General features: G+C 42.6%; 1 protein-coding gene across 2 annotated transcripts in view; it reads left to right on the top strand.

Annotated features, from left to right (window-relative positions):
* RHBDF1 (rhomboid 5 homolog 1) overlaps positions 1-21,729 on the top strand; it is a 249,279-nt gene that overhangs the window by 153,965 nt on the left and 73,585 nt on the right. For both annotated transcript variants that reach the window (XM_073647918.1, XM_073647919.1), the window contains 2 exons: positions 982-1,093; positions 14,105-14,179. In XM_073647918.1, coding sequence (XP_073504019.1) covers positions 982-1,093; positions 14,105-14,179 — 187 coding nt within the window. The remainder of the gene's footprint in view (positions 1-981; positions 1,094-14,104; positions 14,180-21,729) is intronic.

The following is a 21,729-nucleotide window of genomic DNA, read 5'->3' as shown; positions in this document are numbered from 1 at the left end:
CCCAGGGGCAGATATTTTTTTGGTCTTTGATGCTTATTTGGTTGTAGCTATGAAAAGGGGGGAGTAAGCTACTGCCAGACAACTTTCCCGGGAGGAGGCAGCTATACACATTAGATGGTCAGGTTGTTCGCACAATCTGTTGGTTCACCTGATTTGAATTTTCAGTGTATCATGGCCTTTAGTCTATTGTACCCCTCTGCCATAATTAGCTGCTTAAATATAAACTACTTTAATGCCCAGACAATGTTGGAAGCTTTCAGAGTCCAACGCGAAAAATGCTTCTCACTAAATTGCATGTGCTGATATAGCTTGTATATACTACTTGAGGAATCAGTCTTTTATACTTTTGTTGGCCTCACATGTAGTATGCATATAGGCATCGTATGTGGTATGTTTATAGGCTGGCATCATTAGCATTTCAGAGTTGCATTTTGGCGAGTCCCTGTTCAGAGTTCTTAGCAGTCTTAAGGGGTTGTCCACTACTAGGACAACCCCTTCTTGAACTAAATGTTTGGCCCCGATAAAAAAAAAAAAAAAAGCTTATACTTACCTTCAAGCGGTGTCAGTTCTCGCGGTCCTGGGGCTCTCGTGCGGTTGTTGTGATACGTGACCCCGGCACCCAATCAGCGCTGGCGTCACTGTCCCCTCCTTCGGATGTTTTGAACATCAAGAGGAAGTCCGGGCTGCAGCTGATCTCTGACTTCCTCTTCATGTTCAGTTTGACAGGAGGCGGGACAGTGATACCAGCGCTGATTGGGAGCTGGGGTCACGTGTCATAACAGCACAGGAGCCCCGGGGAGTGCTGACACCACAGGAACGGCACCAGCACAGGAGGTGAGTATAAGCTTTTTTTATTTTATTGGGGCCAAGCGGGGGGGGGGGTGACAAGGAGTTTTCCAAGTAGTAGTAGTTTTGCTTTCTTTCATTACACTGTCCTGTAGGATATAATTGTGATAACAATTAAGATTTCTGTTCCCTCAGGCCGTTCTTCACTTATTGGATTACAGTTGTGCATCTACTGATAACCATCTTGACTGTATGCATCTATGGTATTGCACCCGTTGGATTTTCCCAGCATGAAACTGTAGAATCAGTAAGTAATTCAACCTCTCAGTCCTTTATTTCAGAAGGCTGATTTTCTGACTGTAATTGTATACACTTGAACTTTTGTGCAATTGAATGTAATGGAATGCACTAGTGGATATTATTTCACCCACATTTCTTGCCTTGTTGAGTAAGACTACATACCTGACATAGTTGATGTTTCAGTAAGATGTTAGTTACGTTGTTTATTCTACTGATGCAAACACATGATCATTACGAGAACTTACACAGAGAACAGACTTTCCCTACCCTAAAACCTCTGCAACTAAAGACACATTACAAAATATATAGGTTATTTATTTACAGTTGCATGAAAAAGTAATTGAATCTTTTGCAATTAACTGAATTTTTGCACTGATTGCTAATAAAATATATTGCCTGTTATATAAGTTACAAATATAGACAAATGCAATCTAACTTTATTAATTCTACATAAAGAGTTGTATCATACATGTCTTTTATTGAACACATTATTGTGGTTGTCTACTGCACACTACTAGACAACACCATCTTAAGTGCTTAAATGGGTTGTTCAGTTTGACATGAAAAGTCTGCAGTCACTCGATGTCACTGCAAACTGCTGAATCTTGACAATGTATGATGTGTTTACTGGTCATATTGAACTAGATGGCATGAGACGATTTATGCAGCCATGGAATGCCAGATTCATTTTGGTATTTTTACACAGATAATGCAAATACACTACAAAAACATTTAAACCCAGAAGAGCCCTTCGACCCCCAAATTGCATCTATGTGATCACATGACCGCCCACCCGCACAGAGCATTCAGTAGAAATGTGACAGTGTGCACATCATATACTGTCATGATTTGGAAGTCTGCAGTCACAGAGTAACGGCAGACTTTGCTCCTTAGACTGGACAACCCCTTTATGTCCCCCACATAGAAAAAAACAAATAGCTCCAGAACGGGCACCACATCTGTGATGTAGGTACTACGATTCCCGGCGGTCATGTGACATGTCGCGTAAGCACGGCGGCCGTTGATTTGGTGCAACATTCACAGTTCCGTCAGATGTATTTAAGCTACAGCTATCAGCAGCCAGTGATAGGCTGCAGCGGTCACATAAGACAGCAGTGTCACTTGATGCTGGGAATTGCAGTGTCAACTTCACAGTACCAGCATAGGTCTGGGAGGTAAGTGTATGTTTTTTATGCCATTTGGGTCACTAAAGCATTATAAACATTCACATCGCATGTGGCGATCTGACAGCGTCCCCCTGCTGCCTGCTCCCACAATGCCCAACTTGTCCCTGCTATATATGTTACTATGTTGTAAGCTACATCTGCAACACTGTTTAGCTGCTTGTATATCCTGCCAGTGTGTGTGTGCATAGAATCACTAATTTCTTCTATGTAGGAAAATGTGCCCTCAATCAGCCTATGCAACCATAGTTTGAAATTACTTTCTCTACCATAAATGTTTATCTAGGGTAGATTCACACATCCGTGTGTTACCATCCAGGAGAAACGGACTGATCAGTCATGTCAGGATAGGACATGCTCTGAGTTTCAGGGATCTCACTTTTAAATCTATGATTTTATTGTATTGGTGAATACATTGAAAAAAATCATTCTCGGCAGCACATCATCCTGTATAAACAAGACAGATGCTACTGAGAACAATGATGTTCTATGCGCAAAGAACAATCATGTTAATGGTCAGCCAGTCTAAGCAGACTCTTAATAGACCATCAATTGGCATTGCATGTAGAGATCGAGTAACGGCTGTGGTCAGCCAGTGTAAATGCATCCTAATTGATGCAATGAGATAGCAACTGAGGCTCATTGATTTTATCTACATGTTGGCCAAATTCAGTAGTAATTCTGCCATTTGTGTGAACTTATTACTTGTTCAAAAATATCTACACCCTGGGAGGCATTTTTACTTAAATGTATGTATTGTAGGCTAAGAATTATTATTTCAATTGGGTTTCATTAAACATTTTGCACTATTTGCTTTTAATAGCCTCTCTGTTGCACTGGCTACAGAATGAGCTATCTAAGGATCCATCAGTCAGCTTATACTGACCATTAAAGGATTCTCAATTTAAGGGGCTGACCAATACATGACAACTACTTTTTAATGCCCCTGATGAGCCAAATAAAATACAATAAAAAGCATACTTACCTCCTGAACCGACTCCGCTCCTCTGCTTCCTGCGCTGTGACATTGTTTATGTCGTGAACGCTGCAGCCTATCAGTGGTTTTGTTAGGCCGCTGATGAGCAGCAGCACTCATGTGATATAAATATTGTCACGTTCCAAGATCTCAGAGGGTCGCCGAGCGAGAGGAGGAGCGCACTGGTATAGGAGGTAAGTATGCTTTTATCTGACTTTATTTGGCACACTAAGGGCCTCTAAATCGGTACATACTGTACAGCGGTTTTTCTCAAACCCACTTTGGGCAGCACCGTTTTACATGCACAATAAGGCCATCAGTTGCATTTCATCAAAGGTATTCCTGTTTTGAGTGAAATGGGCATCAATTTTTCTCCAGGCTAAATGCCCTAACAATAATCGATAATACAGGTAAATATAGGCAAATATTATTTTCCCCTCCCCCATGACAGCACACCTTGAGAGAGGATCCGCCCCACCAAGAACAGGAAACCGTCTGAAATAAAAGGGCGGCACCTCTCCCTCGCTTCAGTTGGTTTCCTGTCCTTGATGGGAACCTGTCTCAGGAAGAAAAGAAGACTTACCTGGGGCTGTCCCGGTGTGGAAGAGCGGGCACTGGCCTGTGCACCGGGTTCAGTATCCCAGAAGCGCCGTCCGCAGCTTCCCCTGGGGTTTCTGCGCCGAGCGGGGCGCACGCGGTGAGGCAGGCTCTGTCCTCCCGGAGACCGCGGCGCCGTCCTCCCCCTGCTGTGCGGCAGCGCTTCCGGGTGTGACGCGCCTGGGAGCGGCGCAGTGGGTGACGTCAGGAGGCGGTGCCCAATCCAAGATAGCGGCGCCCATCGGAGTGTTCCAGGCCGGAGCTCCCGCCTGGGGAAGGGGGAGGGCCCACGAACCGGAGGAGGCTGGATGGCCCTATTTTTAAGGGGGGGGGCTATCCTGGAAGCGTGGTACGCTTCTGAAACATAGCTGACCAGGATAACCAGGAGCAGCAGCTTACCCCCCCCCCCTCAGCAACGGAAAAAGCAGAGGGATGCATCGCATACAGACAGCCGCTTGAGTAATCGTAGTGGCAGCCGCAGGAGTAAGGCTTCAAGTGCCTCGGGACCATCCAGAATGGAATCATCGGTACCGCGGCAGCCTCCGAATCCGGTACCCGTTTGTGACCTCCGGGGATGAGTGAGCTTCGTGAATGTCACTGGTTAGTAACGGGAAGTCTCTTATGTGCTTCCTTTTTTTTTAGGAGCCTAAGAAGAGTAGTGTCAAGCAAAAGCATAGGATGTGTGCCCTTTGCCAAGCTTCCCTCTCTGTAGAGTGGCAGAAACCACTTTGCCAGGGCTGTGTGACCAAAACCATAGCTGAGAATTCCCGGGATTTCGCTGCAAATTTGAAGTCCATAGTGAACGCAGAAGTTCAGGGGTCCCTGAAAGGATTCCTTAGAGGGAAGAAAAGACCCTGTAGAGAGGTTTCCTCCGTCTCTGATTCCTCCCAGTCCGAGGAGCAGTGGGATTCGTCGTCCTCTTCCTCATCGGGGGGCGGTAGACCCTGCTTCCCCATTGAGAATACAGACAGGCTGTTTAGGGCAGTAAGATCAACCATGGGTCTGGAGGAAGAGAGAGCATCTAAATCCCGGGAGGACATCATGTTTGCGGGCTTGGGAGAGAAAAAGAGACGCTCATTTCCGGTTAACAGTAAGATTCAGGGCCTCATTGACCGGGAGCGGAGGAGACCAGAGAGATCAGGGGCTTTTCCCTCCTTCTCTAAAAGAAGGTACCCCTTCGAAGAGAAGGACGCGGGACCTTGGGATAAGATCCCCAAGGTAGACGGGACTGTAGCAAGGTCATCGAAAAAATCTTCCCTGCCCTTGGAGGACTCTGGGCTGGCACCTGTGTGGCGAGATCCCTGATGGTGTGGCTCCAAAAGCTGGAAGACCAGCTTAAAGATAAAAAGGTTTCCAGAGAGGCAATTCTTGCGGGTCTACCTCTAATGCAAGCAGCATCGGCCTTCCTGGCCGACTCTTCAGCAGACTCGGTCAGGCTTTCAGCTAGGGTAGCGGGACTATCTAACGCAGCCAGGCGGGCCTTGTGGCTCAAAGGTTGCCCAGGCGACCTACCTTCAAAACAGAAGCTGTGCTCCCTCCCGTGTGACGGTAGACTCCTGTTTGGCCAAGAATTAGAAGACCTGTTAGAAATAGCAGGCGATAAAAGCAAAGAATTCCCAGGATTTTCAGGGGAATCGAGAAGATTTAGTTTTCGGAGGAGGAAATTTAATCAGGGTCGTCCTCCGGGAGACAAAAGGAGATGGGAAGCCAAGACCAAAAAGGAGTCGGGCTACATGTTTGGGGGACCATCCTCAAGTTCAAAGAGATCCTCCCAATGACGCCAGGCTGGAAGTGGGTGGAAGGCTTTCCCACTTTTTTCCAGCATGGGAGGCGGTTACAACAAACCCCTGGATTCTGAAAATTATCATTGGGGGCCTGAAGATCTGGTTCAGCCAGACCCCCTGTCGGACCTTTGTGGTTACCCCCCTACGGAAGGTCCAGGAAGAACAGTTAGCCCTGGAAACAGAGGTATTAGAGTTAGTAGGGAAGTGGGTCCTTCTCGAAGTATCAACACCACAGAGAGGGAAGGGGTTCTATTCCCCACTATTCATGATAAAAAAAACAAACGGGTCCTTAAGGACCATCATCAACCTCAGGAGTCTGAACCAGGTAGTAGAAAACCAGACTTTCAAGATGGAGTCAGTAAGCTCGGCAGTGAAGCTCTTACATCACAGCTTCTTTATTGCTGTAATAAACTTGAAGGACGCATATTATCACGTCCCAATCCATCCGGAGTATCAGAAATATCTGAGAGTAGCCCTGTCTATTCAGGGGGAGCTGAGGCATTTTCAGTTTGCTGCCCTACCCTTTGGCCTCTCCGTTGCCCCGAGAATATTTACGAAACTAATAGCAGAAGTGACAGCCTTTCTACGGATCAAGAATGTAGTGATCGTGCCATATTTAGACGACTGCTTGATGATAGGGAAATCAGAAGTCCACTGCTCCAGTCAGCTCCTAGAGGTCACGGAAGTGTTGCATCAGCTGGGGTGGTTAGTGAATTTCCAAAAATCAAGACTAACCCCCTCCAGGACTCAGACCTTTCTGGGTCTAATCCTAGACTTTCATCGCCAAGCCTGCTTCCTCCCAGAGGACAAAATCTGCAGGTTGATGGCGTTAGTCTCGAAGGCCATTCAAGCTCCAGGGATGTCTCTGAGAGAGGCAATGTCCCTCCTGGGTTCTATGACGGCCTGTCTCCCAGCAGTAATGTGGGCTCAGGGGCATATGAGACGGCTTCAGTGGGAGGTCCTGTCAGCACAGAGGTCCTGCAACGGGCATTTAGAAGGCAGGCTCTCTCTCTCCCCAGAAGTAGTAGATTCCCTTTCGTGGTGGACAGTCAGGGGAAATCTGACCGCAGGCGTTCAGTGGTCCAGACCAGTAGATCGGATAATTACGACCGACGCAAGCAGTTCCGGATGGGGGGGTTATCTGGCAGAACTCTCAATACAGGGTCACTGGGCTTACCACGAGAGGGGTGGCATCCTCAAACATAAAGGAGCTTTGGGCAGTAGAAAGATCCCTCAGGGCTTCCTCCCTCATATCCAAGGTCACCATGTCCAGGTCAGGTCCGACAACCGGACAGCAGTAGCCTATGTAAATCACCAGGGGGGGACAAGGTCACGCCCTCTGATGGTGGTGGCAGACAGGATCCTTTGTCTAGCAGAGCGAAACCTCCCATCCCTCAGCGCCCTTCACATAAAGGGGGTAGAAAATGTGAAAGCAGATTTTTTAAGCCACCATACCCTAAGACAGGGGGAGTGGGGGTTAAACCCGGAGGTCTTCCATCAGATTGTCCAGTTATGGGGGCAGCCAGACATAGACCTGTTCGCCACAAGGGCAAACAGGAAGGTGCAGAGATTTTGCTCCCTAAATCCGTCAGAGAATCCCCATGCTGTAGATGCCCTCCAGATTCCTTGGGGGTTCAGGAAGGCCTATGACTTTCCACCATTAGTGATGATTCCAGTAGTGGTGAGGAAGATCCAGGAGGAAGGCGCCAGGGTGATTCTGATAGCCCCTTTTTGGCCCCAGAGGCCTTGGTTCTCTCTGCTTCGGCTAATGTCGGTGTCAGATCCCTGGATTCTACCAGAAAGGCCGGACCTTCTCATGCAGGGACCAGTATTCCATGCCCAGGCCAGGGGGTTCCATCTTTTGGCATGGAATTTGAGAGGTCACTATTGAGTAGCAAGGGGTTTTCACCAGTCTTAGTTTCTACTTTATTGGGGAGCAGAAAGCCAATTACAACTAAGATTTATAGTAGGGTTTGGGGTAAATTCCTAGAGTTTATAGATGTCCCGTTATTGAGCAGACCTCCGATCAGAGGGATCCTGGAATTTCTACAAAAGGGGCGGGGCCTGGGTCTAGCTACAGGGACTCTTAAGGTTCAGGTTTCAGCTTTGGGGGCACTCTATAATTGTAATCTGGCTGGGAATACGTGGATCTCGAGGTTTATCAAGTCCTGTGCCAGAGCAGGACCGGTTAGGTCCATGGGAGTTCCTCCTTGGGACCTGAATTTAGTCGTGAACGCTCTTACCAGCGAACCATTCGAACCCCTACACAAGGTCTCTCCAAAGATTCTCACCCTCAAGACCATCCTCCTAGTGGCCTTAACGTCAGCCCGTAGGGTGGGTGATCTGCAGGCCCTCTCGGTTAATCCTCCTTACACACAAATCTTTGAGGATAGGGTCATCTTGCGGCCAGATCCAGCATACCTTCCCAAGGTGGTATCTAGATTTCACCGTAGTCAGGAGATTGTGCTACCCTCGTTCTGCAGCAATCCCAAGAACCCAGGGGAAGTCAGGTTCCATAGCCTAGATGTTAGGAGGTCCCTGCTACAGTACATTCACATGACTAGTCTGTGGAGGAAGGACTATTCCTTGTTCCTGGCCTTTCAAGGGAGTAGGAAAGGTCACGGGGTGTCCAAGGGTACCATCTCTAGGTGGCTTAGGGAGGCCATTTGCTTAGCCTATACGTCCACAGGGGTTCCAGCTCTGGACAATGTGAGGGCTCATTTCACCAGAGCCGTCGCAACCTCCTGTAGGGCTGCTATTTGGTCTACACCATCCACCTTCTTTAAGCACTATCGGTTGGATCTGTCCTCTTCTGATCTCACCTTTGGGAGAAGGGTACTTCAGGCGGTGGTCCCTCCCTAGGGTGCTCATAAATTCTCCAAAATTCTCTCAAGGTGTGCTGTCATGGGGGAGGGGAAAACACTAAGGTTACTTACCGGTAGCCGGTTTTTCCTGAGCCCATGACAGCACCCGTAGTCCCCCCCCCCCCCTCTATTTTTTCTATGTTTCTCACACCCTGGTGTGCACTGTTTTGTGTGGTGTGTATATGTATATTGTGGGTGTTGGTTATATGCCTAACCTGTTTAGGGAGGTCCTCTCAATGCTCTGTAAACAACTGAAGCGAGGGAGAGGTGCCGCCCTTTTATTTCAGACTGTTTACTGTCCTTGGTGGGGCGGATCCTCTCTCAAGGTGTGCTGTCATGGGCTCAGGAAAAACCGGCTACCGGTAAGTAACCTTGGTGTTTCCTGTACAATGTTTATTTCACCATACAACGCGTTTCGACATAAAATATTCTTCATCAGGTATATTTATCGTATTATTGGATAAATATACCTGATGAAGACTATTTTATGTCGAAACGCGTTGTATGGTGAAATAAAAATTGTACATGAAATAATATTTGCCTATATCTGTATTATCGATTATTGTTAGGGCATTTAGCCTGGAGAAAAATCGATGTACATTACATTCCTATGACAACTCTGAAGGGGTTCTCAATAGCTACCAGGAACGTGCAGCAGACCAGCAGTGAAGGAAAACTCACTATTGTGATCCTTAAGGATCGATATGCAAGACTGCAAGATCCATAAATAGGTGAGTACAATATTGATTTGTATGCACCCACCTTAGCAAAGCAGCTACATGTAGATCTGTGCGCTCTGTTTCTTTCTCCTTCTTTTTCTACGTGTTTTGAGTGAAAGCAATAGTTAGCCCACTTCAGAAAACGTTAAAAATAGCATGGCTACTTGTGAGCGTCTGTCTGAACGCAACTATCCTAAATGAATGCTCGACAGAGCCATCAAAATAGTAGATGGATATACATGTCCTCAAATATTCCATAAACAATCGAATACAAGGTAAAAAAAACTTCTAAAAGCCCATACCTGGATTCTCAACTCAATACACTCAGCAGTATTAAAAAACCTGCAGTATTATTAAAAAAACTGTTACCTGTTCTCTATATTGATAAATCCCTTATAACTATATTAAATGCGTAGTAAAGAAGGCCCTCAATTTGGCACACCATTTATCTCCCAGCTTATTTCAAGAAAATTTGCAATCTATTTGCGCAGTATGTCTTGGTCACATAGGCTGTTACAAATGCGGTTTATCCCATTATAAATGATGGGAAGTATTGGAGGTGTCTCAATCCTTAGTTTCTAGTGTAAGCAATAAGCATGACAAAATTAAATGTTCTATTAATTGCAATACACAATATGTTATTTATTTAGCCATATGTTGTCGATTACAATATGTCGGTTGCACTTCATGTACCCTAAAAACACAGAAAACACAACACCTTTCGGATATCGTAAACACTGATAAAAATATATCCGCAGTATCCCTATTTTTCTAATGTGCATGCCGCCCATACTTCTTCCCTAAAAATTCAACTAAGAGAACAAAGGATAAGATTCACTAGAGGACGTGATATGTGGCACAAACTCCTCAATAGCAAAGCGTATTGGATATTTATTCTTCAAACTCGCTGTCCCAGTGGCTTAAATAACAGGAATTTGTTCTCAACTACTAGTAAACTAAAGAGAAGAGAAGGAGGAGAAAAGGGAGAGTAAAAAAAAAAATGTTTCTTTTTGTAAATGGCATTGATTTCAAAAATCTGCAGAATCTTGTTCTAACGCCATTCACATTATGTATTCAGATTCTCTTTTTTTCAGTTGTTCACACCTGGCGTATGTGGACATATAGTGGCGTCTATTAACCCTCTCAAGGTTTTTATGCTAATTTAACCGGGCATTAATGATTTAAGTCCCATGTTTCCTCTTTCTCACTTGATACTATGACTAAGGGCTGAAAGAGCCTGAAATGCGTAACTCGATGTATACTTTCTCCTTTGTTTTTACATGGCTCGTACTAATTTAATAAGAAGAAAATAAAGTGGTTTTATTTGTTTATGCTGGCTTCTATCTAGGGGCTTTCAAAAGGGGTTGTCCAGCAGTGGAAAAACTGTCTAAACTTAATCAGAAACTAGAAATGTGCAGGGAAACAAAGAGTGTGTAACAGACAAAAGGTGCCCAAAATACATGCTCCCCAAAGGTGTACATATCCTTTAAATGCTATTTAATAGTGTACACCTAAAGTAAAGATCACTTAGAGTAAATAAACACTTGTGGAACAATGTAAGTGTAATGATGAATTCACCTTTGAAGGAAGGACGGAAGGAAGGAAATATGGAGGATATTTATATGTACTCCATGGATAGGCTTGTGGCTCACACATCAAATGCCATAGCTATAGTTACCACGTCAGGATGGAGGCTAACCCTCTGCTTTATTTCTAAGCCAGGAAGCATTTCTATATCTTATGTTATTTACTGAGTGAGAAAAAGACAATGAGAATTCCTCTTATTTAGTCTGAAGAATGGTTTTCTGTTATTGGGCTCATGTTGGGTGTCTTGTTCTGCAGACAGACTGTATCATCTGACCTGTTAGCTATTTTTAATTGCTCAGTAGCTATTGTAATAAACTTCGCTAGGGATGCTAAGCAGATTTTATATGGAAAATTGTCATGTTTCTTTTTAAGTCTGCCAATAAGTTGTAAGATAAGATTAATGCTAATGTTCATTTTACATATTGTTATCCAGGTTTAAATACTGTTGATTTTGGCCCATGCGGAGAACATTTTTTCTCTTGGATTTTCCTAGCTGAAAAGATTTGGTTCTTGCTATGTTTTTAATGTGTCCAATTTTGAGGGAACATTTCATATTATTCCCACAATATCAATCATAGCTCAGAGGCTTAAAATACTAAAATAAATCCAGTTGTCAAATGCTATTATTTTCCAAAAATGTTCACTTCCCTGATACATCACCCCCCGATAATCAACACGTCAGAGGCTTTTTGCCCACCTGGTTGTCCATGGATGCCTCCTGTAATTCCTTCATGGGACGTCACGCATGCTCAGTGGATAGCAGTTGTCCTTTTATAGTGGATATCCCCTACTTACTGTGCAGAGTAACAGTGTGATCGTCCCATTCTGACTGAACAGGGCGGACATGACCACAGAGCGCCTGCTGCTGTCAAAGGTGGAACTGCAGTGCCATTTGGTTGTGTGCTGGATGAAGCAGAGCAAGTGAAAAACTATGGGCCACCAAACCAGTCAGGGTTTTTACAATTAAAGCATGACTATTTATGTCCATATTTGTCTATGGACTCCACGTACATACAATATAAATATAACTATTTTCCTGTCAGAAATAGAAACTGTCTGTGTTGTTCACAGCAACCAATCAGAGCTCAGCTTTCATATTTTAAACCGGTCAAGTAAAATGAAAGCTGCGCTGCGATTGTTTGCTGTGGGTAACACAGAAAGGTTTTGGAGCCAGGAGAGAACACCTAAAGGGAATGTATCTAAAACACAAATAATTGGTGGATGGAGAACTAGAAGTCTAAGCACATGGTGGTGGGGACAGACAAGAGTTACGTTTATTGATATTATATTAAGAACTACGCACAGTACCGCACCTCCTCTTGTCAAAACTGTCCCGCTGTCCACTAGCAGATCACAGAGCAGTTGGAGGAGAACATGGGAAGAGCAGGGTGACTGTGGGAAAAGTAGCTTACAGTCTAACAGTGCTCACATGGCCAGCACTAAAGGACCGACCACCTCATACTGAGCGGAGAGATACGATAATACAGGAGCCAGAAAAAGATGTAAGAAATTACCCAGTGAGCATTTGAAGGCATGGTTGGGTATCTTTAGAGGGGTGTTAGACTTCAGGGAGCTTGAAAAAAAATAATAGATTCTGGGATAGTCCCTTTCTATAGGTGTTGTCCTGTACAGGACATCATCTTATTAACTGGTAAAGCACCCCACATAAAATAAAAAAGGTCACCCAAAAGTAATGAGATACATAGAAATAATTGGCACTACATTTTGTCTCCTTTCATTGCGCAATGGAAATAATTGGATACGGTGGTGCTCAATACCATATCAAGCAAAGCACCGTGCAGCAATAGTATCCATAATAGTAGAAACAGGTATGGCGCTCACAGAAAATGGAAAATCTAATCATTTTTCCGTATACAAACATGAAAAAGCCTACACAGGTAATAGCAGTTCTCCCCAACAGTATGAGCAACTATTGTTGTCAATTTAGATAGTAGTGCTATTGCCCATCCAAGTCTTCATATTCATGTATGGAATAAATATTGGATTTAAAATTTTCCATATGTGCCATACCTGCTTCTACTTTTATGGATAAAATTAAAAAAAAACATATACTTGCCTCCTGGATTGGTGACACTCCTCTGATGCTGGCGCTGTGTTTCCCGGCATTCACCTAACGTTATTATGTTGTATGACTGCTGCAGCTAATCAGCAACCTCAGGGAGACACAGTACTAATATCACAGGAACGGCGTGGGTCTGGGATGTGATAATTTTTTTTTTATGTGAGGCATTTGAGAGTAAAGAAGGGGTGGGCCAGTAGTGGAAATGTTTCCCCAAAATTGGACACATTGAAGACATATTTATAACTAAAGCAAAGAGTTAGCCACCAGATGGCTGATACTGCTAAGAAGCACATCCTGTGGTAACTAGAATTAGTCCTTGTGTAAGCCACAAGCCTATCTGAAGTATTTACATATAAATATCTTTTTTATCACCTCCCTTACCTTAAATGTTGTGGATGTGACTCAAGCTCTGTTGTGAGATGAAAGACTTGTTAGAAAGCTCAGCATGTCCTTTCATATCGGCGCTCCACGGCTCAGGCCACGAATCTAGTGACCACTAGCAAACAGCTTATTTTGCTGAGGGAAGCATAGGTGAGTCAAAGATTTCCACTACAGGAGCTACTGCTGGAAAAATGTAATATTACATAGTGGTTATTAAGATAATTTTGGATTAATGTTATATGGATTCCCAAAATCTGCTGAAGATGGTATTTGATAGCGACTCTCTGCTCTGGCTCATAAAGGAAGTCATACATATGCTGTAACAGGATAGGGACAGGGGTTGTCATGATGGGACAACCTTTTTAAGAGATTTTTTATGCAGTCAGCAAATTTTAATGACAATATTTAATGAATTGCGCTCTAGTAGTATGTAATGTAGTGTGCAGCAGTAAGTACAGTAGGAGCTGCCCTGCTCTGCGGGGAAGTGAGATAAAGCAAGGTAAGCGGTATGCCACTTGATTATATGTGACGCAGAGTGCACCACCGATGTATATGGTGAATGAATGAATTCATTCATTCATTCATTCATACATATGCACTTGGCGCAGTAAAGAACTCTGTATTTTCAGTAGCGGGCACATCAATTTGATTTCTTTCTCTCCCTAATGTGATTATCATTCCCCAAGCAGGAAGCTAGGACTATGTCCCAACATGCGGGCTACTGTCCATACTCTGCTTCCTCAAAGTAAATTTTGCTTAGAACTTTCTAAGAATATGTACATTTTTTAATAAATATTTGAAAGATGCCTCAATGATGATAATTTGCTCTATTTGATTCTGTAGGTTCTAAGAAATAAAGGAGTTTACGAAAATGTCAGATATATCCAACAAGAAAACTTTTGGATTGGACCAAATTCAGTAAGTGATAGATTATTACTTTTTTCAAGGTGATATGCTCCCAAAGTGGAGCATTCACTGCTGTCTGCTGTGGAAATTATCGATAGCTGATACTTCTGTCTTTCTTTCTTATCATTTGTCAGAAAATGCAGCATGTAATATTTAGTTAGAAGATGGCCAGTTCCCTGAAATGCCTCCCTACCTACCTTAAAGGGGTGGTCTGAAAGCCAAATGATTTTTTTTTCTAAATCCCTATCTATTTGATGCCATAATCTAAACTATTTTCCAATACAATTGAATTAAAAATTCCCCATCGTTCCCTAACTACTCCATCTAACAGCTTTTCTCTTTTTTTTTTCTACTACCCTTGTGATGACGTTTCGTTTGAGAATCCCGGTGTATGCTGGGATACCCACATAAAGTGTCATAAGGGGGTAGAGGCTGTGGTCATTGCTGCAGTCCCCATCCCCTCCCTGAATCAAAGCATTATCAGTGATGTTCCTTTCTGGGGTTGTGCTAGTCCCTGCACGCTGTGGCTGCGCGATGTACATAATGACAGCGCTCTCTCTGTTTCTGGCTCAAATCAGCAGTAACGAGCCGGCAACAGAGCACTTTGTCAGAATACCCGGCGAGCAGAGGCTAGCTGTGCCCCCGCAAGTGACATCACACCCGGTATTCTGACGGGATGAAAATTCATTTGGATTTAGCTTTATATTTTTCAATCCCATCCCTTGAGATCTGTGGTCAGTGGTAAAACTACAATATTTTTGGATTAATAGCTTATTATAATGGATAATTGAAAAAATAAAACAACACTAAAGTTTAGATGTACCGTAGTTACTTTAACTTTCTGTTTGACCTAGAGAGCGTTAGAGATTGTGTAGAGAAGATGACTTTTATGCTAACCATGCCTATCTTCTGAATATAAATGTTCTACTTCATAAATATTACATATAGCAGACATAGTAAACATTGCATTGTTTAAACAGCATAATTTAGGATGTATCACAAGATGCTGGAGGTTCATACTTTCACAGCTGCAAAATGAACATTTTCTGCATAAGATACAGCACCTAAAATGACTGACAAAACACAAGACACAGGCTGCAAACCTAATTTTCCAAAGGGATTGTCTGGTTTAGGAAATTAAGAAATCCTATTGTGCAACTACACTTTTCACAATGATATATTGCTTGCGTCGTTTTGTATGAAATTCCTTGCAAGATCACGACACAAAATTACATGCGAATGTACATTGTGAATGAACAGATTGATTTTGAATGTGTTACATATTAAATAAACTTTGCAATCGGTGCTAGTAGTGTCATATTATGTAGCCACACACCAGGGGTGGACACAGAGAGAAGAGGGCCCCTGTGCCAGAACAGTATATGGGCCCCTTGGAGTCCAATAATGTGTCTGTGACAGAAGCTTCTTTCTGCTTTTGAGATGGAGAGTGGGCTCCCTTACCACTTGGGCCCCTGGCTGCACAAGTTGCACTGATTGTATGTTTGACCCTGCCACACTTTATTGCTTATGTTATCTATTAGAGGATATTAGCAATAAAGAGTGTTTCTCGTTCTTGAGGGTCTGATATGTCTACATGTTACATGGATAGAAGTGGCACTATAGAAAAATTAATGCAGATTATGGTTAACTGCTGAGGTTCCAGCAGTTAGACACCATTTGATCACATAAAATCTCTTTAAAGGGAACCTGTCATCTCCAAAAATGATTTACACCTACAGATATAGGGGAAATCTGCAGGTAAATAAGTTAAGTCTGCTCTGCACACATATGCTGCAGAACAGGCTGTCAGTAGTGATGAGCTAGCTTACTCGTTACTCGAGATTTCCGAGCATAATCGGGTGTTTTCCAAGCATTTCTTAGGCACTCCTCACATGTATTAAAGCTGTCAAACAGTCGCAAATCATGAGCAGAGCGTGACTGAAACATAACACCTGAGCACGCTGAAGATACTCGGCGAGCACCCGAGCATGCTCACCGAAAGGGTTAACAGAACATACTCGGTCATCACTAGTTGTCAGTCATTGTGCTGAGGTGTGATTACAGCGCCCTCACTGTATAGTGAGCGATAACTGTATAAGCCCCCTACACCGTGCGATGACTGGAAGTGAGCAGCTGCAAGGAGAATATAACTTGATTTTCTCCCTATAGCCACTGCTCCAGTAAGAATGCAGGGCATGATTTAAATGCTATTTACATGCAGATCACTACTTTATCTGCAGGCAAATAGCATTTTTGGAGGTGACAGGCTAAGTTTAAAAATTATCTTTGGATCTATCCCTTTTGTTTTACACCATAAGATAAAGCCATTAGTGCCCATATGCTATTATACCTTGAGAAATTCTGGTACTAAAGTGCTGGTTATGTTTCTACAAATGCCACTACATAGGTGAAAATGAGAACAATCTAATTTTGATTTAAAGGGGTTGTCCACTATGCAGACTACCTTTTAAATTCTATATTCCTATACTCCACAGTGTAAAATGAAAATAATACATACTCACCTCCCGCACCATCACTGTACCAACAATATCTCCCGATGCTGGCATAACAATGTTATGCCATGTGATGCGCTGCAGCCAATCAGTGGCCTCTAATGGAATATAATTCTCACACTTCCTGCGGAAGTCTGAAGTAAATCTGAGCAAAAGTGTGACTGCTGATTGGCTGCAGCGCTCATGTGGCATAACATTGTAATGGGAGATCCAGCGCCGACATCGCTGGAATGGCGACAATGCAAAAGGTGGGTATCTGCTATATTAATTTCACACTGGCTAATGTAATATTTCTGAAGGGGGTGTCCGAGTAGTGAACTACCCTTTTAAGGATTTGAAACAGTTAACATATGAGAATAATTCTTCTAGGTTCACAGTGTCCTGAAATGATCCTTTTGTTTTTTATTTATTATTGCCATATAGACATACTCTGAAATTTTTACAATTAAGGAATTAATTTAAATGTTTTGTTATTAGAACCAACAACTGAGTTTCTTGGTAGAAATATTTGGGACTTTGCCAACTTGAATGAATTTGGATGCTGAGAGAATCATTTGTTCCATAAGCATGCTGTCCAATTCTGACATCCCTATTGTATGCAGAAGAGTCAAAACTATGTTATTTATATTGTTTTAGAACAATATATTAAATACTTTCTATATTCAGCTGGTTTCATGCAACCTAATATCCTTAAAATATCCATAGTTTACATTATGAACTGTGACTGTTCTTTGTGACATCAAAAGGAGCAGGACAATCAGTCATGTAATACCTACGTAAACATTGGACAAATATGCAATCATAATGTGCAATTATAGTGCAGTCTCTTTATATAAAATAGTAACAGTGCAACTTTATGTAACTTTATGAAGGTCAAGCACTCTAATTATGTGCCCTTCACCCAAAATATCTACTTTAAATATTAATAAGTCGTGATCTTATGTCTTTAGCTCACATTCATCCCTCTTAGGACTAGTCAGCTTTTCTAACGTCTGCTTTACTAAATATGTAAACACAGCATCTTTACTTGAATCTTAGCTTTGTGTTTTTCTTCTAATATTCCCCTTCAAAATGTAAGAATAGTTTTACAATTGGGCATTACTGCTGCCATTGAGAAGGTTTGTCCCTACTCAGCCTACAGTCAGCATTGATTAGAGCCAATGTGTACGGTCACATGCCAGGAAAACAGAATGATATATTTCCTTTACTGTTTGAATCTTTGGAGAATAGACCATAACACACAGACCGTGTTCAGTAAGTGCTCGTACTACACTAGGAAATAAGGAAGTCTCTACCTGAGGATTTCTTCCTAGTTCCTTCCTAGCAAAAATAGAATTCAGAATATCCCTCTCAACCTAAGTGTGACTGTGCCTTCAGACATTTTTTATGAGGATATTTTACATACACCATTAAAATGGATTACTTTGTCCTGTGTTCAGCTGCAGCTTATCTCATCTGTTATTTTCCTATGACTCACTTGAATGCTATCCTTCACATTCTTAAGTTCTTTAAAAGTTTTGCATATCCTAATCTGTCATGCCTGAAATGTTTGTTTTTTTATTGCCAGTTAGGTTTAACCATTTCATGACCTGTCCTACCTTCAAGTATTTTCTCTCTTTAAAATATAACAATATAGGCAAAAAAAACCAAGAACTGTACATGTGCATGTGTGTTGAAAATTTTTGATTATCATTATAAGAAATCTTTTCATTTCAGTAGCATCAGCACCTTCAGATTAATTAATAAAGTGATCACCCTCATATCTACATCTACAGTACTATTCAAAAGTTTTAGACATGCGTGAAAAAAGTAAGAAAAGTTTCAAAATTGAAGTGTTAAACATTTATTTTTAGCTGTTAATAAAATGCAAATGGAATTAACAAAATATAAATCTAATTCAAATCAAAGCATCAATTTTTCTTCTTACACTTGCACGCTATTTTTGAACTAACGTGCATGGAGGTTGTTCCAAACATCTTGGAGAACTAACTACAGATCTTCTGTGATTGTAGACTTGCTCAGATGCTTACACAGACTTGGTGTTGAGATCAGGGCTCTGTGGGGCCATATCATCACTTCCAGAACTCCTTGTTATTCTTTACTCTGAAGATAGTTCTTAATTACATTGACTGTATGTTTGGGGTCATTGTCGTGTTGCAGAATCAATTTGAAGCCAGTCAGATACGCCCTTGATGGTATTACATGGTGAATAAGTGAAGAAGAACCAGGAGTCCCGGAAGTGATGATATGGCCCCCACAGAGCTCTGGACTCAATATCACTTTGTGTGGGATTACATGAAGAGACAGGCAGTATTGCGCAAGTCTACATCCACAGAAGATCTGTGGTTAGTTCTGCAACCTCCTTGCCGTTTCCCTTCAAAGACTGTGTGCAAGTGTACCTTTATGCTGTTGTGAAGACAAAGGGCCGTCACACCAAATACTGATTTGATTTAGATTTCTTTTTTATTCATTCACTTTGCATTTTATAAATTGATAAAAATAAACTATTAACACTACCATTTTTATAGCATTCTTACTTTAACATTTTTTCCACACATGCCTAAAACTTTTGCACAGTACTGTATATATCGTTTTATCACCCTATTAATATGTTTCCTCCAGGGCAAGGATACTCATTGTTATTTTGTTGCTGCTCTTTGCTGCAATTTTCTGAAAAAAAAGCTGCAAAACTGTGATATTCTTACTGGAGTTTGCAGACACCGGATCAGAGCCCTGCAAACCTCTTCGAACAATACTACCTAATTGCTCCTACTATACTAACAGTACAGAACACTGTTGTCTTGCATGTTTCAGACCTGGTATTGCAGTTCAAGAATGAAATACCAGGTTGTTAAGAGAAATATCTGTGTCTTACAAAATGTAGGCATTGGACTGAGATACAGTGACTTGCGAACGAATTCCCCCCACACTTGGCTTTTTATCTATTTTGTTACATTACAACCAGTGTTTAAATATTTTTGTAATCCGATTTGTGTGTGATGCATTTGCACTAAATTGTCTAAGTTGAGAAAGTTAAGTGAGAAAAATAGGTAAAAATTTATTTTATGGGATCAAATAACTAAAGATTGGCATGTGCATAAAAATGACCCTAAAGATTGGCATGCCCCTAAAAATTTCTGGTGCAAGCAGTTACCTTCATAAATCCTATGCTTAGTGAAAGGAAGTCCACCTGTGTCACATGGTCTGTCAGTATATACACACCTTTTCTGAAAGGCAACAGAGACTGTAACACCATAAAGTAAGAGGCACCACTAACCAAACAACACCATGAAGATGAAGGAGATCTCCACATAAGTCAGAGACAAAGTTGTTGAAAAGTACAAATCAGGGATGGGCAGTAAAAAAAATATCCCAATCTCTGATGATCCCCCGGAGCACCATCAAATCCATTATCATCAAATGGAAAGAACATGGTGCCACAACAAACCTGCCAAGAGAGGGCCGCCCACTAAAACTCTCAGCCTGGGCAAGGATGGAATTAATCAGAGAGGCAGTACAGAGACTAAATGTAACCCTGAAGGAACTGCAGAGTTCCCAAGCAGAGACTGGAGTATCTGTCCACATGACCACAATTAGCCGTACACTCCATAGAGGTGGCCTTTATGGAAGAATGAGCAGAAAAATGCCTTTGCTTACACATAAAAATTGTAAGGCTCTTTTTGAGTTTGCTAAAAGTCATGTGGAAAACTCCACAAATGTATGGAGGAAGGTGCTGTGGTCAGATGAGACTAAAATTCAACATTTTGGCCATCAAGGTAAATGCTATGTCTAGTGGCAAACCAACACAGCTCATCACCCCAAGAACACCATACCCACAGTGAAACAGGGTGGTGGCGTATCATGCTGCGGGGATGTTTTTCAGCAGCAGAGACTGGGAAAATGATTAGAGTCGATTATAATCCGAAAAATACGGCACATTGGGTACGGAAAGTATTCAGACCCCTTTAAATTTTTCACTTTTTGTTTCATTGCAGCCATTTGGTAAATTCTAAAAAGTTAATTTTTTTTTCTCATTAAAGTACACTCTGCACTAGTGTTGAGCCACCCCCGTAGTGTTCGAGTTCGGTTCGGTTCGTCGAACACCCGTGTGTTCGCCGAACTGTTCGTCGAACTGTTCGTCGAACACCTTCGAACACCGTTAAAACCAATGGCAGGCAAACAAAAACACATAGAAACACATAGAAAACACCTTCAAAGGTGTCCAAAAGCTGACAAACTGCTCAGAAGACACAACTAACACATGGAAAAGTGACAAGTACATATAGTCATGCGAAAAGAAAAGAGGTGGAGGAGTAAAAGGAGGGGGAGACACAGATATAGGCATGTCATGCCCTTCTAAAATCCAAAAAGTGAGAAGCCGAGACGGCCAGTCCGCTCCTGCCCGTGCCACCTCCGTGTCGCCGGGTTTGTGCCAGAGCCGCGGTGAACCCTGACGGCCAGCCTCCCTCTCCCAATACTGGTGCCTGTCCGCTGGTGGGTCGAGAGAGCCCCCCTGTGGTGGAGGCAGCTCTAAGCTTTTTAATTTAAATTGTCCCTCTAATTTGAATGAATACACTTTAAATCCATTTACAAGGATCTATTGGAGGGCAAGTCTCATGCCAGCAGCCGCGTAATTCCAGCTCCAGTAGCGTCCACTAAAGCTGCTGCAGTTAAAAAGCTTTTATAAGGATCGAGCTCGGCTGTCCACCGCAAGGCATCCTAGTGCCAGTCCCAGCCCCTATGCCTTGGGGTGCCTCCTGATGCTCTTCACTAAGTATCCCGTGGTCCCGAAGCATTTCCTTTGAAAAAATTAAGTGTCCAAACTACAGGTGGTGTAGCTTGCTTAACAGCCGGGATAATCCGCTGACTAGCAGACACTGCTACTAGGCACAAAGTATTTCCTGGGCTAGATGCAGTTAAAAATTTGTAAGTAGATACTCTCGTTGGATGCTGAGAAAGCATTCCATAGAGTCTCCTGGCACGCCATATATGATTCTCTTAAAAAGCTTGGGGTAGGGGTCTAGGGGACCCTTTTATAGCCAAAATCAC

Source organism: Phyllobates terribilis, unplaced genomic scaffold (genome assembly GCF_046119375.1).
Source record: "Phyllobates terribilis strain yellow unplaced genomic scaffold, ASM4611937v1 Scaffold_9__5_contigs__length_417890890, whole genome shotgun sequence".
In the NCBI taxonomy this organism is placed as follows: Eukaryota; Metazoa; Chordata; class Amphibia; order Anura; family Dendrobatidae; genus Phyllobates; species Phyllobates terribilis.
The sequence above is the reverse complement of the archived record's forward strand: the minus strand, read 5'-3'. Positions and strand labels throughout refer to the sequence as shown.